Raw genomic sequence first — 21,522 nt, forward strand, 5'->3', positions numbered from 1 at the left:
GCTCTTTTGGACCTTCAGAAGAAGCTCCAGGCTGGTCAAGGTGGGGTGAAGAATCCTGCTTCCCTGCAGCGCACCCGCATCAGGCGAGGAGGTGGGTTCAGAAACAGTTTCAGAAATTCTTAGGCTCCTGCTCCTCCGAGCACCGGCTTCTCCCTGATGTCCAGGAGAACTCAACATTCAAAAATTAGTACTGGACAGAAAACACGTGACGACGTGTCAGAAATGCCAGCCAAAAGATGCAAAACTTATGTTTCCAGCGCTGCTACCAAACTGTTTCATATCGTCCAAGCTCTGCTTCCCATTTTTAAATGTGTTAATGAGGCTAGATGTAGATGTTCTGAAGTAGGGCCCATAGGTATCAATGGGGCCCAGGGATGGCCTCAGGGAGCTAAGGAAGTCTGCCATTGGGGGCGGGGGAGGAAAGGGAACATGTTCCTCTGGGGAGAATTCATAGCTTTTGTTAAATTCTTAAGGCCATGGGAGGTGATGGGGGGAGAGGGGGCATCTTTGAGGAAAGATTCAGAGCCACCAACAAGGGTACTCTCTGGTTCTTAGAAAGGTGTAGCCGAAGTTGGCACTAGTCAGTGTTGCTATTTTCCCCAGGACTTGGAATTTTCTGAATATAACGGAGATTTTCAGGACTGTATACACATACTCTAATGCCTCACCCTCCATGCTGTGTGTGTTGTTGAATGAATGAACAAATGAAAAACTGCTGATTCTGTCCCTGTTGCTGTAGTTATGTGTTTTTTGTTTCCAGATGTAATTTATATTGCTTTGTATTTTAATAGCCAGTATATTAAAAAAAAAAAAAAAATCTGAGGCCAATCAGTCTTTCCCTTCACGCTGAAAATGGCTCCAAACATTTACCAAAGAATACTGCTATTGTAAATGTCACCATTCTATCTGAGGCGAGTATTTGGGGAATTTTTTCTCAGAGGCACTGAAAACAAGATAGTCTCACTGCTTCATTCTTGCCGTATTTCATTTCTTATTGAAGACCTCTTTGAGGTTGATTCAGGGCCCTGTTGAAAACTGAGGCTTGACTTCTCTGAAGACTTCCAACTCTCCCGGAGAGGATGGTGATATTAAGTAACAGCAGAGACAAGCCTGTTCAAACCCCACTGCTGGTAACTCGCTCTCCCGAAGCTGTGGTTTAGGAGCCTGTAAAAGAGCCACTGAACATGGGTTGGCCCCTTGCCAACAGCGTAACCCTAGCACCAGAGACTTCCAAGGGTAAAGTATTAAAAGATGTGTTCTAGGTTTATGCCATGACCAAGGTTTGAAATCTCTGAATCCAGAGTTTACTCCTTAAGACCTGAATAAAATTCTTTATTTTCAGACATGTGTTCTGTTACTCAAGTCGGAAAAGAAACAAGAAATTTTACTGTATATTGGGCTCAGGGCAGACCTACGATTCTTGGCTCGACCCCGTGAAGGATCGTTTCAGAGGCCAGTCTAAGGAGCTGGGTCCCGTTCATAGCTTCTGTTTAATCGAATCGAATCTGCCTTTCTCACCCCAACCGGTCTTTAGTAAGGTTGGGGTGATCCCAGCTTGAACAAGGATAATAAAGGAAGGATGAAAAAAGGAAACCGGTCCCAAAGAGATAAGTCATTCTTTAAGTGGCCAGAGATCATAAATTTGAAATGAGGACAAGGAAGCAGGGGGCAGGGGATCCAGGCTGTAACTTCTTCCAGGTGGTTGAGAGGAATGTGTGATCCTCCCAGTACTCGCGTTTTTCAACCGTTTGCTTTTGTTGCAGGCTGTGGATTTAACGTGAGTAACAGTAACCCCACCATCTGCATCAATGATCTCGTCGCGGAATACAATAAGCAACACAGGGCAGAGCTGAAGCCCTTCAGGACCGATGATCTCATCGCCAGAACTGTGACCGTGCTGGAGAAACTGATCGACACGTTTCAGGACAAAGGGCCCAATGGCATTCTTCCCCTTTATTATAAGTATTGGGTACACAGGTCAGTGCTGGCCCGTCTTCACTCTTTTAAAATGTCTTCATTCAATTAGTAGTTCACTATCTTAAAACAAGAAACTGAGCACAGGTCTAGATAACTATTTTTTCCCTTTCTGATGGAGAAAAAACTGGCGGACACTATTTTGAGCAAGTTACCATCAGCAATGCCAGGACGAACTGGCATCCCAGGTCTGCTGCTGATGGGATGCAGCGAGGAGGACACAGCATCACCGGAGAGTTTTCCCGCATGTTTATTTAAATCGTAGAACATTCTAGATATCAACAGTTTTCAAAGCAAGATCCCCCCAGGGGCAGTAGCATCCTCACCTGGGAACTTGTTAGAAATGCAGGTTATTCTCAAGTTCCACCCTGGGCCTCCTAAATCAGAAACTCTGAGGCTGGCCGAACACTCGAGCACAATTCATGTTCCAACAAATGCTCCAGGGGATCCACACGCACCCAAAGCCTGAGAGGCACTGGTACCTATCAGCAGGCCTCTATGCTTCAAAAATGTTAATGTCCTCTAACACAAAAAAATAAGAAGAAGGTGGGAGATTTGTTTGACATTAAAGAGGACTAAAGAGGCATGACAATAAATGCAAGATGTGATTCATAATTAGATCCTGGATGGGAGGAAATAGCCACAAAAAATATTAATGAGACAATGGGGAAATTTAAACATGAACTGTATTTTAGATGTTATTATACCAAGATTAGACTTCTTGAGGGTGATAATGGTATTTTGGTTTTGTGGGAGATTGTTCTTAGGAGGTACATGCTGAAGTATTTAAGTGTAAAGTGTCATGATGCCTGCAACTTATTTTTAAACGTCAGCAAAAAAGCATGTGTGTGCACCAAGAGAGAAAGCAAATATGGAAAATGTTATCAGTTGGTGTGAATATAAGCGAAGAGGGAGTCTGAGGTTCATTGTACTATTTTTTCAACTTTTCTGCAGGTTTAGACTTCTTCCAAATAAAGATGAGTGGCGGGGGGAGGGGAGGGATCCTCTATTTTAAAAACTATTTACAAGGATGTAACGCCGCAGGTACATTTGGAAAAGATTAAAAGTAGCATTAGAGCGAGTTTAACTCGCGGGCGATGCCACCCAGCTTTGTTTTATAAAATTAGCTTCCCAGCTCAGTTTCTTTGGCCCCAATCTCAGCCAAGAAAACCTAGAGCTGCACTGTGGTTCTTAGAAGTGCTGGGGGTGGGGGGTGAGGAAGTAGGTACACATCATCCTCCGGATGAGCAGAATGAGGAGAAAGTCCGAACTCTCTGTTGGAATTGCCATCAACCTGATTATGCTAGTAGTTTATGAAAACAGTTCATGAGGGACCAGTGAGAGTCCGAGCATCCTACCCCGCCCCCCGCCCTCCCGAACCCTTTACCCAATGGGTAAGTACTTAACCACCTGTCTGTAGACACTGCGTGACATTTCCCAGTGACTGTCTGCTCTTCTTCATGTACAGTGGCCAGCGGGTCCGCCTGGGAGGCCTCGAGGGCCCGGAGGTGTGGATAGTCGGCCTGGATGACTCTGGGTTCCTTCAGGTTCAGCAGGAGGACGGTGAGATCGTGACGGTGCATCCAGACGGCAACTCCTTCGACATGCTAAGAAACCTCATCATCCCCAAACAGCAGTAGCCCGAGCCTGGGGTCACTGTCCTGGCCGCTGGGCAGTGGGAGGGCAGGCGGAGCCACTGCATCGAACATTCCGGTTCAATTTCTGCTGCCTTTCCTAGCCCGAGGAGCTGGAAAACGGATTTAGAGTTGTAGGCGGATTTTTTTTCTCCCTCCAATTAACCTCCTTAATTCCTTAATTTTGTTCTGTCTGTTGCCATTTGACTTGGTGTCAGAAGATGTTCTGGGGAGTAGCAGAAGATCTAGTTCAGATAAAGCACTACCACAGGTGTGAAATCTTTCTCCCCTCTTGGGCTTGGATGTGTGTTTATTGGCCCAGAAGAAAAACAAAAACACAAAAGTTTTTATTTGGAAACAGCAATGGAATAATTCAGATGTTTCCCCAGTAGCAGAGACCTTCACTCCCAGACTATTAAAAAATAAATCAAAAAAAGCTTCCAGGCCCAGACCAGCAATGAGGTAGAGGGTTGGTAACACTGTTTATGAGCATCCAGGGAGGTGTTTTGCTAGAGGAACACTGGCAGTTCGTTGTTTTATTTATTTATTTTTTGTCCATAAGGAAAGAGAAAGTAGATTTCTGAGGGTTACTCTGGACCCACTGGTTTGTGGTCCAGTCACAGTGCCTAAGTGGCCGCAGAGATGGGTGTCACTGGCAGGCTGCAGTGACCTTGGAGAGGAAATCAGTTACTTGCTTGCACATTAATGTATGAGCCCTCTTTTCATAAATTTGAATTTACTGCATATCCTGAAGTGATGGGATCAAGTTCAAGAGCCTTAAAGTGTTGATTAGGCCTCGTGTGAATGTGGGGTGGACGACGGGGCCCTAACAGCTGGAGACGAAGACGCATTCATACCACACACAAGGGAGGCTTTGGGGCTTTTAAGCCAGTTGTAGGTTCACTTTGAAATGTGGCGCATTCCTGAAAGACGGTTTGGTGCGCAGAGAACAGAAGTACATGGCGTTTTATTTGTAAGCCGTAATTTTTACCCCTCTTTTCCTAAATTGCTAAGAAAGGAAATACAACTGATACTGAGCGCCCATCATCTAAGAGGGAGGGTGTGTGTGTGTGTGTGTGTGTGTGTGTGTGCACGCGCGCGCGTGCGTGTGTGAGAAGCTTTAAAAGAAGATGTTCAAGATCTGATGCCCCAAAAGTCTCCATGGAAGAACAAAAGAAAGGAAACCTTTTGATATACATTTGTGACTTCCAGATGTACTCCATGCTCTTTCCATGTAACTCCTATCTCTGTTGAACTTGTGAATCACACGCGTTACTTTTCAGCCTTAAAAGGCCAGTTTTTGTCCACTTTTCTCTCTTCCTGCCAGTCCCAACTGAAGTTAGTGGAAAGAAAACTTGATGGAGCTCTCAGCATTGAACAGAATCCCTTGATCATACACTAGCACTATCTTTCTCCAGCTTTACTTAGGCTAATTCCAAAAACTTGCGGTTTTCGGTATAAAATGTGTCCACCTTTTTAGCCAGGCACAGCCAGCACCATAGGAAGGGGGAAAAAATAGCATGTTTAGTTAAGTACAACAACCCGATACGTGTTTTTGGAACTGTAACTTTTAAAAGAACTTCAGAAGTAATTTTTGCAAATAAGGCTTCAATTAGAATTTTGTCAAAAAAAAAAAATGCTTCTCTCCTAAGTGTCTAGGTCTTCTTATGGAATTAGTGACAGGTTTAAATAAAAGTCCACACCACCCCAAAATCACCAGATGAACTCACCCTTGAGAGGGCATCTGCAAAATATCATCAAGAGGAAAGATCTCCCCGCTGATGCTGCGAGTTTCATTTCTCAAACTTTGTAATATAAGGCAAGTCCTCTCTCAGAGCTGCCATTGTTACTGTTTGAATTTCTTTGGGGGGTTCTTTAATGAAAAACATGCTACGTTTTGTTTTTAGCTGAAGTCCTATTCTAGATAGTTCTGCTTTGGGGGAAAAAATGTTATCATTTCATTTCCTTTCTGTAAATTAAAACTAATGAAGTGTGGCCATGTCAGCGCAGATGGAGATGTTCCGAGCATAGACCACTTTGCCTCTGTGCTTTTAAGACTGTTCTTTCTCGTGTCGTCACCCAGTCGCCTTGAGGGACACGAAGTAGACTTGAAGCAGATGCTACGTTTTCCGTAAACCCGATTTTGCCTCAGATGAACCAAAGACTTTTGAAATTCTGCTTCATAGAGAAGAGCTGAATAAAAGCATTTTACTTGTAGCTATTAGCGTTAGGGAAATTATTTACTTGCTACGCGACACTCATGGATTTGAGGTCGTTTTGTGCACCTGACGATCTCTGATCTCAAGGAGCTTTAAAGTCTTAACGGAAACTTTGCATTTTCTTCATAATCTTGAAAACATGGTAACCGAACTCAGGATTGGCGTGGGCTTTCCGGGCATTTGATTGGCCCCCGCGTGTGGAGGCTGCACATTGATTGGCCCCCGCGTGTAGAGGCTGCGCCTTGATTGGCCCCCGCGTGTAGAGGCTGCGCATTGAGCATGTTACCTGGTTTTGTAAAAGACCAGACCCCCTCTCTTCCTGGCTGGTGGCAGATTTCCGAGGAAGCCGTGGAAAAGCACCCCCGAATGTGCACAAGGAAGTTTTCCCTAGGACTCGTGGCCCCCGCCGAAGCAGCACCCCTTGATGCTGGGCCTCCTGGCAGCATTCAGGGGGTGTGGGCAAAAAGTCCAAGGATTCGTGTCTGGTCTCAAACATTCCATGGGGGTCGCTACCGCAGACTTTGCCCGATGTGGGAATGAGTGGGCCGATGAGGGGTGTGTGATGGGTGGGTGCACAGGCCCAAGTGAGGGTAGTATGCAGCCTCCAGTCCCCGAGTCCCCCACGTACACCCACGGGGCTGGCCTCTGTGGTTCCCCCTGCCCTTGACCTGGGAAGCGGGAGAAAAGCCAGCCTCACCCAGCAGTTTCAGGATGTAGCAGGGAGACATTTTCAGCTTGCATTCTGGAAGCTCTGTTTGCTCCTAACGGGCAGAAAATGGAGAATCCTTATTCCTGCATAATTACTATGCACATCAAAAATGTTTAAAAGCGTACACCTTCCCATTTTTACCTTTTCAAAGAATCATCTCTGGAAAGTAATTACTTTAAACCAATGCCTATAAAAATCGAGTCTTACCAAAATAAACTTACAGGTTTTCTGTACAGTTTGGGCTCGTTGTTATTTTTACCACAAGTTTCATTTTTAAAAACAGGCAACTACTCTTGGTTACCAGCATTTTTATTCATATTTAAACATTTTTACAAAATAAATAGTTTTACATGGTAAGGAGTATGTATGTATTTCTAAGTTATTAAGAAGCTGGGTGCTTTTTGTTGTTTTTGATTTATTTTTGACAAATGTGTCATACAAAAGAGAGATATTATTACTCCAAAGAATGAAACCCAAAGTAAAACAAAAACAAAACAAAACAAAAACCTTTTAGCTCAGGTGAGAAAGAAATTTAATATAAATTTTTAAACTGAAAAACAAATTTAATGTGACAACAAATTTAATAGAAGAACAAATTTTGTTCTCGGAGAATTGTTCTTTTGTAAGAACTGCTTGACTTTTGTTTTGAGGCTTTTCCCCAAGATTTCAACTTTATATGTCATACTTAAGTTTAGGAACAGCTTGAGTAAATGCATCTTCGATAGCCCAAGAGTTGCGATGCACTACGATTTTAAACGACTGTAATTTTCTGGCATTTGTTTGAAAACCTTTTTATGTCATTTTATCGCAGCAGCCCCCACAGTCTACCTTAACTGTCTTACAGTTACAATAAATTACAACTTCGGGTAGACTTTGTCCGGGATTCATTGACCGTGTAAACCTCTCCCACCCTTAGGGTCCAAGGGGAAAGGCTTGGTTGGCCCTAGGACTGTTTAAAAAGGACAAAGGGGTGGGGGGCCAGGGAGTGGAAAATACCGCTCTTGCAGATCTCCTGAAGCAGCCCCGTTCCCTTCTCTACAAAGGTATGAATGGAATGGCTTTTCTAGAAAGGGCTTCCATGAACATAAAGGAATTCCTTTCCCTGGGAGGCCCCTTGGAGGGCCCAGCCAGTCTTAAACTGGGTTTCTTTCTCAAATCCGTTTGATCTGGTATTTTTCGTCGTGTTAGGAACCCACTACAATTTTTGTTTTTTTTTTTGTGAAAGAGAGTCGTATTTATTAAAATGCTTCCTCTTCCCCTGCCGGAGCCTCATCGAAGTCAAGAAACGATACCCCCAGCTTAAATGTGCAGACTCTTAAAGATGGGCTAACAATATTAGGTTGCCATGGTAACTCCCGTTCACTTTAAACTGAGCTGCTGGCCGCCTGAAAGCCGGCTTGCGTAGGAATCTTCCTTCACGTTCTAGGCTATGAAAACCGTGATGTTTGTGTAGACAAGGACGTTTTCCCTAGTACCCATTTTATTTTTCAAGCACACACGCACTCATTGTTAAGCCTGTTTACGTTATCATTTGTGAATCTATAACGGTCTTATCTTTTTCACCCAACCTTTAATCTTAAGCTGCTCGAAAGTCTTCATGGTCTGTATTTACTCATAAACACGGCCCCCGATGGTTCGCAACAAGTTAGACACAAATGCATTTTGCGGTACTTTATTGAGAAACGTCGGGTGATCGCTCCCGCTCCTCAAAACCGCTCCTTCCAGGAATCATGGTTTAATTAGGACGGTTGTGAGCATAAAAAAATAATTACCCCGTGGCTTATTTTCTGTATGCACAAAGACCTGCTGATGAGGTATAGCTAAGCGCAGGACAGGGGTGTATGCGTTCGCTTCTTTTGACTCCGTCCCTTTGCCACACCACACGTGTTCCAAAATTTGCAAATTTCACCCCCCCTCCCCCACCACGAGGCAACTGACACCCTGCTCAGAAAGGAGGCAGACCCTCACTCAGTGTGACACCAGGTCGGCAGACGATCATTTCACATTTTGAGAACAGTTGGTTACAGGTGCCCTTTGATTCTAGAACGATGCCTTAAAGACTTTTGTGAAACATCTTTCCGCTCAGGCGCAGAGTTTCCTAGAAGAAAACCGTTTCTGACACAGCGAAATGATGGAGTGTTTATCGGGTGAAGCAAATTAGAAGACGGTGGTTCAATGCATCGAACCACTTCAGAGCCATGGTAGGATTTTTAAGTGGTGAAGTCTTGAAGCAAAAACATAAAAGACAAAAATGAACGTAAGTTTATTTTTAAAAACACTGCTGGTGCTTTATAAAAGGATTTCTGTTTACCTCCTACATACAGGACATGTTCATGGAGTTTTCTTGCTATGCAGAAAAGGCAGGAAATGCTAAAGAAAATGTATGCACCATTTTTATCAGATCCCTTTAGCGACTTTTCTTCCACAAGGCGCAGTCCATTGACAATTTTCCATATTGCACATGCAATTTAACTAACTTTATTAGCACTACTTGTAGCAAACACGAGCCTAGGGAAATACAGGTCTGGGTGGACCAGAGGGATTTCGCCTTGTAATCAAACCTGACAGGGGTAGCCAGTCGCCTTGGGCACCTAAATCATCCACATGTCATTCTCAGAAAATATCTGGCTATATATAATTTTTTGCATTTAATGCCTATTCAATATACTCTGAAGGTGCTATTCTCGGTATCAAGAGTTCACAGAGGTTAGGAGGAAGTAAAAGCACACCCATGCTCATTCACTCCCTTGGTCTTGGCTTGTTGATTTTTGTACCGAAAAAAAAAAAAAAGGCTTAAATTAAAACAACTTTTCATGAGGCTCATGAATGACTTTTAAAGACATGAGAGTTGTCGATTCCTGGGGCTTAAATCATCACATCCTGCCTTAAGAATCTAAGAGCGCTCTGAATTCTGGAGCCTCCTCCTCCGGGTGGGCCACCGCCTGGCGTATCTGACTGGATCGGGTTGGGCTTTCGTCTTGACGGCGGAGGCTCCCCCGGAGCGGAAGCTCCTTCAGTCCCCAGTGGGATTGCTGCTGCGCATCGGGGACGAGGCGAGGCGCGCGGGCCTGGTGGCGAGGCGAGGAAACCAAGTCCGTCCCCGGAGACGGGGCAGGTGGAGGTCGCGCGGGGGACGCGGGGGACGCTCAGCTCTGCCCCCTTCGGGACCGGGCTCTTGGAGAACAAAGGTCTGGCGGGCCTTTCTCCCCCGCCGCGGGCGCGCCGCAGTCCTCTGCACCGGCGTTTGCGGGATCTGCGTAAAAATCTAGAAGCCGGCCGCGGAGTTCTATTAAAATAGTCGTCTCTGTATAAATTAATTTAAACCGTGCATATACAGCCCGCCCCTCGTAACTCGGCTGCACTCTGGACAACAGGAGCCCGGGGCCCGGCCTATGGCTTCTCCCTGCGGGCAGCCCTGCGCGAGGTCACCTGCCGTTGGTGATGATGACCGAGGCGCCCAGGTAGTGCGGCAGCGGCGCGCCGGGCGGCGAGGCGGCGGCGGGGCCCGGGAGCCGGGGCCGCAGCGCGCCGGCCGCCGCCTCGGGGCCGCCGGGGCCGCAGGCGAGGGCGGGCGCTCCGGGCGCAGCGCCCCCCAGCGGCCCGCGCCGGGCCAGCACGCGGTGGTAGTTGAGCAGCACGAAGGGCAGCTGCGCAGGCGCGCCCGGGGGCTCCGGGGCGGGCGGCGCGCAGCACTCGGGCGCCGCGCGGGCCAGCGCCAGCCGCGCCCCGTCCCTGGCGGCCTGGCGGGCGGCCTTGGCGGGGCCCAGCGCGGGCTCCTCGCGGTAGTGGCCGCAGCTCGGGAAGCTCGGCGGCGGCGGCGGCGGCGGTGGCGGCGCGGTGTCCTCGCCGAACCTGCGCGCGGCGGCGGCGGCGGGCGCTGCGGGGACAGGCGACACGTTAGACGCCCGCGCGGGGGGAGGAAGGGGACACGCCCAAAGCGGCACCAACCGGGCGGGCCCCGGGCGCCGCCACCACCCTCTGGGCCACCCGCAGCGCGCTCCGCCCCCGCAGCCGCCCGGCCCCTGCCCCTCCGCGCCCAGGGCCGCCCGCGCTGTCCGGTCGCAGGCTGCGCTCTGCGGCGGCGTTCGGGTGGTCGCATTAAAGAGCGAAGAGGAACAGGTGGAATTCATGTGAACAGCGCGCTCAATTTAATGCCACATGTCCGAAAGGTCATTTCAATGTGGGATCAATAGTTTTAAATGATTGCGGTATCTGATTCTTTGTTCCTGCCTTCCAAGTGCAGGCCTACCCAGCAGCACCTCTCATTCTCCTAGTAGCCGCATTTCAGTGCCCAAGAGCCACACGTGGCTGCTGGCTACCTTCTTGGACAGCGTTGGTTTACAGGCTTGCTTGCTTGCTTTTTTTTTTTTTTCCCCCTTAGCCCTCGGTGGGGAGAGTGGGGTGGTAATCACCCTGCTCCCTTTAGAGGGGTCATGACTAAAGTAATAACCACCCTCACTAACTAGATGCCTGCAATCAATTAGCTCCCTTTTTTTTTTTTTTTTTTTACCTTAAGACAACCTTTGTCTTCCTTTAATATCAAAAAAGACTAGGAAGTGGATCGCAAATTGCCCCAAATTAGCACCTTTGGTCCTTTTTTTTTTTTTTTTTTACCAAGTGTGTGATAAACGAGGTGGTTATTAACCTCTTTCGCTTTCAAAATAGCAACTTTTAAAAAAATGTAACACTGTGTGTTAGTTATATCATTGGCCAACTTCCACAGACCAAGAAAAATAATTCTTTCAGGTCAATCTCAAGTGGATAATCTCTTCAGCTGTTATCGAGATGCCTAGCTTTCTCTTTCTTTCATTGGCTGTCAGGGGATATCCCTTCCTTGGTTATTCGAGGGACCCAATACACTGATGGCTGTCTCTCCAAATCTGAGACACTGGCGGCTCCGAGGACCGGCCCAGGCCGAAGGCGGGACCATGCTGCCCTAGTGGCTGGTGTGTTCTTTTCTAAGCTCCCCACTTTTGAAAAACGTGTCCTAGTAACCTCCAAGACAGTTGGCTTTCTCCCACGGTCTATCCCTCGTCTCACCTTAGGGACAAGACGGGTCTCAGCCTTGTAAAGATTGGGTCTGAACAAGAGATTCCCAAAGCCGCCGGGGAGGAACAGAGCCCTACCTGCCTCCAAAGAGAGAAAGAGGGGAAAGGAGGGGGCCCTGAGAGAGCGCTCCTCTTTAAGCAGGTGATTCGTTGCTGGGGGCATACATTTCCCCCGCATTTAGTGGCCACCGCAGGACATTGGTACCATCTTGGTCTACACCCCGAGCAGCAGTTAGGTCTGCGTGCAACGGGAACATACCTGTCGCAGCCACCCCTCAATCCCCACCTACCCTCTGCCTGGGGTTGGCTCAGTGAGCAAACAGGAGACTGCCTGGGCCTGGGGAAGCCGGTGGCACATCCACAGAGGACGTTTGCTTGTCTGCCACCAGGAAGGCTGCTGGAGGGGCCATTGAACCAGCAGTTGTCGAACCAGCAGTGCGGGCAGGCACCTAGCGTGTGCCCAGCCCTGGGGCAGGCCTATCACCTGGCCTCCGATCCCATTTTGCAGATGAAGAAACTGAGTCCTCGGAGCGCTTACATCATTTGCCCCGGGTTGGTGAGTGACATTTCTGTCTCTGAGCTCATGAATTTCCACCACTGTTTCTCCCACTTTGAAAACTGGCGTGGGAAGAAAGCCAACAGGATCCCAGATTCATTTGGGGGCGGGCTGGAAAGTAATCTTTTAAAATAAATGCGGTTGGAGCATTCTCCGCACAGGGGAGCTGGTCCTGAAAACCACTCTGTCTCCCTCTTGGGGAAGCGAATGGGGCCGGAGCTTTTTTTTGGGGGGGGGGTGGCTGAACGCCGGTTTCCTCCACCCTTTATGCCGTCACCGGTGCCACGTGTGGCACACGGGCGCGGTCGCCCAGCTTTCCAGCCTGTCACGAAGCGACTCCCGTTGCCAGCAGGAGAGCGTGGAATCCCTACTTACGAGCAGAAAAAGGAGAAGTTTGCCCAAAGCGTGAGGATCCTTTTTCCGCTTGCCACCCACCGCCACCGTTCGCAGTCCTGCCCCCTCCCCTCGTGCAAACATGACCCACCTTCGTAGTTTGGCACGAGGCTGTGCCGAGCAGTGTTCACCGGCGGCTCAGAAAGGTTTTTAGCTGGAGACTGGCCGCGAGGCACTAGGGGGTTGGCATAATGCCACTGGCATTCGCCACCGGCTGGCAGTGTGCTCAGGAAAAAGCGTGCCACCTCGCACGGGGATCCTCGGGGCTGCCCGAACTTGGCCGGCAACATTGGCTTTTTGCTGCTGAAGACGTGAGAGTCCAGAGGGAAGTGTCCGTAATGGTAGGAGAAAGGCAGGCTGTAGGACGGGGCGTACAAAAGGTCGCTGCTTTCTGAATGGAGCTGCTGTTCTGGGGGCGCCGGGGCGTTCGCTGGGGGGCTGGCTCTCCAGTTTCCCAGCTGGCCGCATTCCAGTTTGTCCATTTGGAACGAGCTGTATTGCTGCACGGCAAAGGAGACGGACGACAGGGCCGGTGAGGAAGTCCCCTCCGGCCTCGCCGAATCCCGCCCTGGAGTCCGCCTGACCGCACCCCTGGGCTGGGCCCACCCCCGGCCACCGCAGTGAGGTCCCACTGGGGACAGGTGTGCAGCAAGCAGTGCCACAGAGACGCCTCCCCGCCCCCCCGCCCCCGCCCGGGGTGGGAGGCGGTCTCAGCCCAAGTGGAAAACATACCAGATACATGTAGCCACTTTCTGAGAGGTTACAAAGTATTAAAACAAAAAAAGGTTTTCGTTTTAAAAAATGCTATGGAAACACGCTGCGCACGAAGGCGGATTCCAGCAAGCTGATGTGCCTTCCCAATTTAGCCTTCTTTTTCCAGCCCTGCTGAGCCTTCCCAGATGTTAGCTCCGAGTGCCTCAGGCCGTGTCTCTACTGTGTGGGCAGGACATCCCCCCAGGGCCTCTGCTGCACTCCGCGCGGGGAAACTTCCAGGCCCGAGACCCGAGACCCGCTATGCACTGAGGCTCATTGTTCCTTAACAGGCTGGGTGTCCTGAGCCCCCAGCAGGAGGTGTGTGTTACCTGTGGCGGGTACGGGTTTGTTCTCAGCTTCGTCTTCATCTTTGTATTTTTGGGTTTCGCTAATTTCCTAGTTTCTTGTGAGGTAGACAAGGCGGTCCTCCAGGAGTCCTGGGACTTGGATGTGGACACCTGGTCCAGGGACAGCTGCAGTTCCTTGTATTCGATATCCCTGAGAAGCAAGAGCAGGACAAGTCATGTCCAGTGGGCCGCCAGGGGGGCAGAGCGGCTTCCCTGCCCCTCCCCCAACTCCCCCCCCCCCCCCCCCGGCAAGTTTGTTCCCCAAGCTCCAGCGAATCGGTTCACTGAGGTTGCGAATCGGTCCACTGAGGTTGCAGGGCCCGGGACTTGAGCAAAGGGCCGCCCACCTTCATCGTCAAAGGCCCCCTGCAGCCCTGGGCAGTGCCGAGAGAGGTCAGCATTATCCAGCCAGCAGATTTGGAGGTAGCTGTCTCCAGTCCTGTAGGTCCCAAAGGTCCCCCAGGGACACCATGGGCCACCAGGAAGCATGTCGGGGCCAAAGCAAGGGCAGGAGCAGTACTCATCGCCTTGAGTGTCTGTGGCCCGGCTGTTTCTCCATTTAGCACCCAGGGAGGCGCGAGTGGGGGACTTTCAAGGGTCCAGGAGCCTGGCTGCCAGCCTTGCCCATCTCCACATCAGGCGCCCATTTCGGCCTAAAGAGCCGGCTTGACACAGTTGTGTTCGTGGGAGGGGAAGTCGCCTAAAGTACCAGCCCACGCTTGTCTGCTCAGGAAGAGTCAGTAGGGGGCTAAAATGCTCTCTTCCCTGCAGTTTTGCCAAAATCACACTCCTAAAAAAATAATAAAACAAAACCCAAGAAACCAGGGACCCGGAAGTCATTCTATGAAAGGAGTGAGAGCCTAAATCCAGGAGTGAGTTCAAATCCTTGAACACACAGGAGGACCTTGTTCAAGGTGGGGCTGGGGTACAGCAAAGGTGTCAAGTTCAGGGACAGAGCTGGGTGCAGGTGACTTAACACACAGTAGCCACCGTGGGTCCACAGTAATATATGGTCCCAGGGAGACTTATGTCCTGTTGTGTGTCTAATGGTCCTAAAAGAATTTGCAACTGAACTTGGCCTCCTGAGATTTTAAAGAGACCAAACATTCATCATCATTTGCAACAGGCTATATAGAAATACGGGGGAAATGTGAGAGATCCCCATCCCAGATGGTGGGAGCACGCAAGACGGCCCTGATGTTTGTGGGCACAAGGAGCATAAGTTCATATTCCTGGTCTGGACGCGTCTCCTGTCCCTCCTGTGCAAGATGGGGGGCATCTCCCACCTTCCCCCCACCCCCGCGCCCCTCGGCTGGTCTCTCGGATCTGATCTTCAGCTGTGCCTGGGGCAGGGCTCCCTTCGTGGTATTCCCACCGCAGCCCAGCACCTGGCCCTCGGTGCCGAGTTCAGAAATAGTTTGGACTTTCCCGAACCACCAGATTGTTCAAATAAAAACAAAACAGGAGACGAACAGTTTCAGAGAGAGAGAGAGAGAGAGAGAATGGGCTTGTGGCTTGTGAGAGCGGGCTGATGAGGGGCAGGGGAGAGGAGAGAGCAAGGAAACAAATACGTCGGACTTACGTGAGGACATAATTGACACTCACGATGCAGTGCGGCCGGGACGAGCGGCTGTTGTGCACGACGGTGGCGTAACTCTGCACCCACACCCAGCCGCCCAGCTTGGACAGCAGCCGATAGTACTTGGTGGTGACCTGGCCCTTCACCAGCACTGCAAGCACAAGGTGACATGAATCCCGAGGGACAATTAGCAGGCTCTGCTTGGGGGGCTCTGCCCCCACCGATGACCTCAGCCCCAGTTCCGGACCTTTCTGGGGTCAAGGACACCTTTGGGAACTCGACAAAGAGATGGGCTTTCTCTACAGGAAGGTGCATGCTTGTGTGCGCACAGGCACAAACACACGCACACACGCAAGATTTTTTGCCTATAATTTCAAGAGGTCCAAGGCGCGTTCTCTCCCCTCCCCTGTTGAGAACTCAAATTTAATAGTCATTGATTTCACTGGGAGAAACAATTAGTCCCCATAAAACATTTGCATCTGGCAGAGTGATAAAATTGGTTTGGCTTTTCAGTTTCCAAAATGCCACGATGATGTGATAATCCCTCAAACCCTTAATCCCCACACCCTCAATAGGTGGCGGCGGCAGGAGCAGGGAGTGATGTAGCTGTTTAAACAAAATAATAAGTACATTCAACCAAGCTTCAAATTGTTGTTAGTATTTACTACTCTCCAGAACATGTGTGCATTCACCTTGAGACTGTTTGCTACTCTGTTGCCATCTATATTTTCTTCCCATCAGCCCCACTTTTCATCAGGCCTATTAATTTCCTACTGTTGCTCATGTAGGAAGGACCTCTGCTTGGCTATTTAGTTTCTGAAAACTGGGCCTCTGGGCCCATCTTCTACGCATGGGTGCAAACTCCAGACTGCTGAGCCATACTCACTTCCAAAGCCTCTGTACTAATTTCCCTCAGGGCCTGGAGGGCACAGGCTGGAGAGAAAGGAAAGTGCCAGAAGCACTGGGTGGGCAGGAGAGAAGAGAAAGGCCCAGTTATCCTTCTCCAAGGAGGGGAAGGCCAGCACAAATCTAAAAGGCATCCCTTGGTGCCCAGGTCATGGCTACAGGGCATTCCTGTTTCTCAAATCAGGGCTGGCCCCAGGGCCCTACTAACAGCCACCTGAGCAGGGGTTTGGGGAGGTGGCCAAATTCTGTGACTGCACTAGCTGGCACTGAAGGAACCCCTTGGAGGCTCACAGACACAGAAATTCAGCCCCCATCTTATGCCACTAGGCAGAGCCCCCACGCCGTCTGCCCAAACCCTCCCGAGGCTCTCCATGGCCTTCTGTGACTTCTTTCCACATTAAGAGCGCCTCTTTATCATCCACTTTAACACCTGCAGCAAAATATTCTGGTGCAGAAGAAAAATTACTGCAAAAATGATAGTCGAGAAGTTGTTAGCCTTCATATGTAAAGAGTTCATACACATCAATAAAAACATTAAGACCTAGAAGTAATATGAGGAAAGGACTGGAACAAACAATTCACCAAAGATTAAATATAAATGATGATCAAATGTTCAATGTATTTGCTTAACTCAGAGCTAGATACCATCCATTAAATCAGCAGACGGTAAAAAAGAAACAAATATTGCATGGTTCCATTTATGTGAAATGTCCAGAATAGGCACATCCGTAAAAACCAAAAGCAGATTAGTGGTTGACAGGAGCTGGGGGATGAGGGGAGCCAGGAGTGACCGCTGATGGGTACCAGGGTTCTTCTGGGGATGAAGAAAATGTTCTGGGACTCAGTAAAGGTAATAGTTTCATGACATTATAAATATACTAAAAACCTCTGAAAACTGTTAAGATGGTCAGTTTTATATTATATGAATTGTATCTCAAGGGAAATAAAATGACAACAATGATGTCAGCTGATCTATGGGGAGAGGCATTGTCACGTGCTGATAGAAGCATGGACTCGTACCATCCTGGAAAGCAGTTTGACAGTTCACATCCACTGACACAGTGGCTTCACTTCCAATCATTGATCCTATTACAAGCAGTCCTGCTTATAATTCAGGGGGAAAAGGAAGGGGACGCTTAATTGCCCATGAATTAGGAAAGATGAAATAAACTTTGGAATACTATGCCGCTATTGAAATAATGATTAATAAGAATTTGAAATATTATGGAGAACGTGTATGATATCATGTTAAATGAGAAAAAAGACAGGATTCAATATCACGGAAATACAGAGATAATAACAGACTACTATGAACAATCATAGTATGTTAACTAACTAGAATTTAAATAAAAATTTGGAAATAATTGTAGCACACTTTAAGAAAAACAATTATATGCCAACAAATTGAGCAACTTACAAGAAAACAGATACTTCGCTAGAAATATACAACCTATGAAGACTGAGTGATGGAGAAATAGACAATCTAAACAGACTAATAACTGGTAAGGAGTCATCAAAAACCTCACAATAAACAGAAGTCCGGGACCAGATGGCTTCCTTCACCGGTGAATTCCACCACACATTTAAATAAGAATTAATACCAATCCTTTTCAAACTCTTTGGAAAATGAGAGGAGGAAAGAACACTTCCAAACACATGTATGAGGTCAGCATGACCTTGATACCAAAACCAGACAAGGACACTGCAAGAAAAGGAAAATTACAGGTTAATATCTCTGATGAGCGTAGATGTAAAAATCCTTAACAAAATAGTAACAGATTGAATTTAACAATACGTTAAAGGGATCGTACGGCGTGATCAAATGGGATCTATTCCTGGGATGCAACGATGGCTCAACATCTACAAATCAATCAATAGGATACACCACATGAACAAAGTGAACAATGAAAATGGATAAAGAAAAATCATTCGACAAAATTCAATAGCCATCTATGATAAAAACTCTCAACAAAGTGCATATAGAAGGGAGATGCACTTCAACATAATAAAGGCCATCCGTGACAAGTCCACAGCTAACATACTCAACAGGAGAAAGCTGAAAGCTTTTCCTCTAAGGTCAGGAACAAGTCAAGGATGCCCACGTTTGCCACTTTTATGTGACACAGAATCAGAAGTCCTAGCCAGAACACTTAAGCAAGAAAAAGAAATAAAAGACAACCACATTGGAAAGGAAGAGGTAAAACTGTCATTATTTTCAGATGGCATGTTATAGATAGAAAACCCTAAAGACTCCATCAGAAGACTCTTAGAATAAGAGAATTCTGTAAGGGTCAAGAATACAAGATAAGTACACAAGAATCTGCTGAGTTTCTACACATTCATAACGAACTATCAGAAAGAGAAATTAGGAAAACAATCCCATTTACAATTGCATCAAAAATAATGAAATAGCTAGGAATAAATTTAACCAAGGAGGTGAAAGACAAGACACTAAAAACTATAAGACATCAATGAAAGAAACTGAAGGAGACACATATTAATGCAAAGACAGACACTCCATGTTCATGGAGGGGAAGAATTAATATAAAGTGTCCATACTACCTAGAGGCATCTACAGATTTAATGCAATACCTATCAACATTCCAGTATGATCCTTCACAGAAATAGACCAAACAATCCTAAAATTTGTATGGAACCACAAAATAATCCTTAAAAGATCAAAAGCAAAAATAACAAGTAGCATTACATCAAACTAAAAAGCTTCTGCACAGCAAAGGAAACCACCAACAACATGAAAAGACAACCTACCGAATGGGAGACAGTATTTGCAAATTACGTACCTGATAAGGGGTTAACATCCAACATATACGAAGAACACATACAACTCAGTAGCAATAAACAAACAAACAAACAAACAAGTAAATAAAATAGTCCAACTACAAAATGGGCAGAAGGTCTGAATCAACATTTTCCCAAAGAAGACATAACATACAGACGGCCAACAGATACATGAAAAAGTTCACAGCATCACTTATCATCAGGGAAATGCAGATCAAAATCACATGAGGTTTCACCTTACACCTGTCAGAATAACTATTATCAAGAAGACAAGAAATAACAAGTGTTGGCAAGGATGTGGGGAAAAGGGAACCCATGTGTACTATGACTAGGAAGGTACATTGGTGCAGCCACCATGGAAACAGTGAGGAGGTTCCTCAAAAAATTTAAAATAGAACTACCATATGCTCCAGAAATACCACTGCTGGGTATTTCTCTGAAGGAAACAAAAACATTAACTCGGAAAGACCCCTGCACCCCCATGTTCACTGCAGCATTATTTACAATAGCCAAGAAATGGAACCACTCTGTGTCCACCCATGGATGAATGGATAAAGAAATCGTGGTATACGTACGTACACACACTCACAAAGGAATATTGTTTGGTCATAAAAAAGAAGGAAATCTTGCCATCTGCTATGACACGGGTGGACCTCGAGGGCATTATGCTAAGTAAAGTAAGTCAGACGAAGACAAATACCCTGGCACCTCACTTACATGTGCAATCTAATAAAAAAAAAACCATAGATACAGAGAACTGATTGGTGGTTGCCAAAGGTGACGGAGGGCAGGTGGGAGAAACGGGTGAAGGAGATGGTCAAGAGGTACAAACTTCCAGCATCGGAGACTTCAGTTAATAACACCGTGTTGTGCATTGAAAGTTGCTAAAGGAATTAGCTCTTCAAAGCTCTCAAGACAAGAAAAAAAATGTATAACTATATATTGTAACTAGATTTATTGTGCTGATCATGGAGATGTGTACAAATATCAAATCACTACGCTGTACATCTGAAACTAATATAGTGTTATATGTCAGTTAACTCATTAAAAAAAGAGACAAGAGGGGCGCCTGGGTGGCTCAGTCGGTTAAGCGTCCGACTTCGGCTCAGGTCATGATCTTGCGCTCCGTGAGTTTGAGCCCCGCATCGGGCTCTGTGCTGACAGCTCAGAGCCTGGAGCCTGCTTCAGATTCTGTGTCTCCCTCTCTCTCTGACCCTCTCCCATTCATGCTCTGTCTCTCTCTGTCTCAAAAATAAATAAACATTTTAAAAAATTAAAAAACAAAAGAGACAAGATTCAGAAGAGCATAGAGTACAGGTAAGAAAAAGTACATGCACACTCACATATACACCCCAACTAACTGCGATCTCGGACACGTTACAAAGCCCCGGTGACTCAGTTTCCCTGTTTGGAACAAGAGCATAATCACACTCCCTACCTCGCATGGTCACAGTGAGGATTAGATCATCTATGGGAAGCTTTAGACTAGTGGTGGCAGTCACACAGCAAAGACTCAATACATATTAACTCTCATTATCTGGTCAAATTACAGGTAATTTTCATTTTCTTCTGTTCCACTTTTCTTGATTTTCTACATTTCCAACACTAAGGAGGTATCAGCTTTATAATAAAAGTGAAAAAATTATTGGGGCGCCTGGGTGGCTCAGACAGTTGACCGTCCAACTTCTCAGGTCATGATCTTGTGGCTTGTGGGTTCGAGTCCCGCATCAGGCTCTGCACAGAGCCTGGAGCCTGCTTCGGATTCTGTGTCTCCCTCTCTCTCTCTGCCCCTCCCCTACTCATGCTCTGTCTCTCTCTCTCTCAAAAATAAATTAAAACATCTAAAAAAATTTTTTTCCACAGGCAGGTAGTTTGTGTGGGGTCAGGGAAGTGGAAATACAACACGGATCAGGCCCCCCACCCCTTCGGTGCGTGACCGCCATCCCCCCCTCCACCCCTGGGACGAGGGGCGGGGCTCCCGGGAACAGTGTAGACACAGGCTCTCTTCTTCCCGGGTTTAGCATGTGCACCTCCGTGGACGCTCGGGGCAGCGGCCAGAGTCCGTGCTGGAGGGCACAGAGATAATAGGAAAGAGCTATCTTTACAATGTTTCTCCTCTTGGGGTTTGCTTTTTTAACAGCAAAATCCATGGTTTCGGGTGCCCGCTCATGTCCGAACCCCTCATTTCACACCCCCTACAGCTGTGGGAAGTAGGCCCCACCAGGAAGTGGGGCCAGCAAATCTTGAGGGCATAGCCGGGGCCCCCAGCCCGGGTGTTCTGACTCCCTTGTCTCAGAGTGATCCCTCTGGGAGGAAGGGGCACGAGTCTCCAGAAGGTTCTCTAGCTCAATGTGCAAGGAGAGGTACAAGGAAGGTTAGCGGAGACTCGGCCAATTTGCTTTTGGCCCCAAAAGACATGCTATAGGACCCACCTGGGGCCCCACATGTGGACTTCCCCGGAGGTCATTCCTTCAACAGAAGTACTTGCTCAGCCCCTCCACTCTGAAATCCGTCCCTCGCGGTACCCGTCACGCCCCTGGCAGCAAGATGGTGTATTTTTCCTTTTCCCTCTCTTGGATTTCATACTTTCCTTATTTCTTACAAC

General features: G+C 47.7%; 2 protein-coding genes across 7 annotated transcripts in view; one reads left to right on the plus strand and one right to left on the minus strand.

Moving 5' to 3' along the window:
- The window catches only part of HLCS (holocarboxylase synthetase), a 234,880-nt gene extending 229,055 nt beyond the window's left edge, over positions 1-5,825 (plus strand). For all 6 annotated transcript variants that reach the window (XM_045036627.1, XM_045036628.1, XM_045036626.1 and 3 more), the window contains 2 exons: positions 1,764-1,977; positions 3,443-5,825. In XM_045036627.1, coding sequence (XP_044892562.1) covers positions 1,764-1,977; positions 3,443-3,614 — 386 coding nt within the window. In that variant the 3' untranslated portion in view covers positions 3,615-5,825. The remainder of the gene's footprint in view (positions 1-1,763; positions 1,978-3,442) is intronic.
- A 2,950-nt stretch (positions 5,826-8,775) lies between these two features.
- Positions 8,776-21,522, minus strand: part of SIM2 (SIM bHLH transcription factor 2) — a 54,930-nt gene continuing 42,183 nt past the window's right edge. The window contains exons 8-11 of the mRNA XM_023238754.2: positions 15,216-15,363; positions 13,616-13,784; positions 12,625-13,033; positions 8,776-10,413 (exon numbers count right to left, since the gene is read on the minus strand). Coding sequence (XP_023094522.2) covers positions 9,962-10,413; positions 12,625-13,033; positions 13,616-13,784; positions 15,216-15,363 — 1,178 coding nt within the window. The 3' untranslated portion in view covers positions 8,776-9,961. The remainder of the gene's footprint in view (positions 10,414-12,624; positions 13,034-13,615; positions 13,785-15,215; positions 15,364-21,522) is intronic.

Source organism: Felis catus, chromosome C2, assembly GCF_018350175.1.
Source record: "Felis catus isolate Fca126 chromosome C2, F.catus_Fca126_mat1.0, whole genome shotgun sequence".
Lineage (NCBI taxonomy): Eukaryota > Metazoa > Chordata > Mammalia > Carnivora > Felidae > Felis > Felis catus.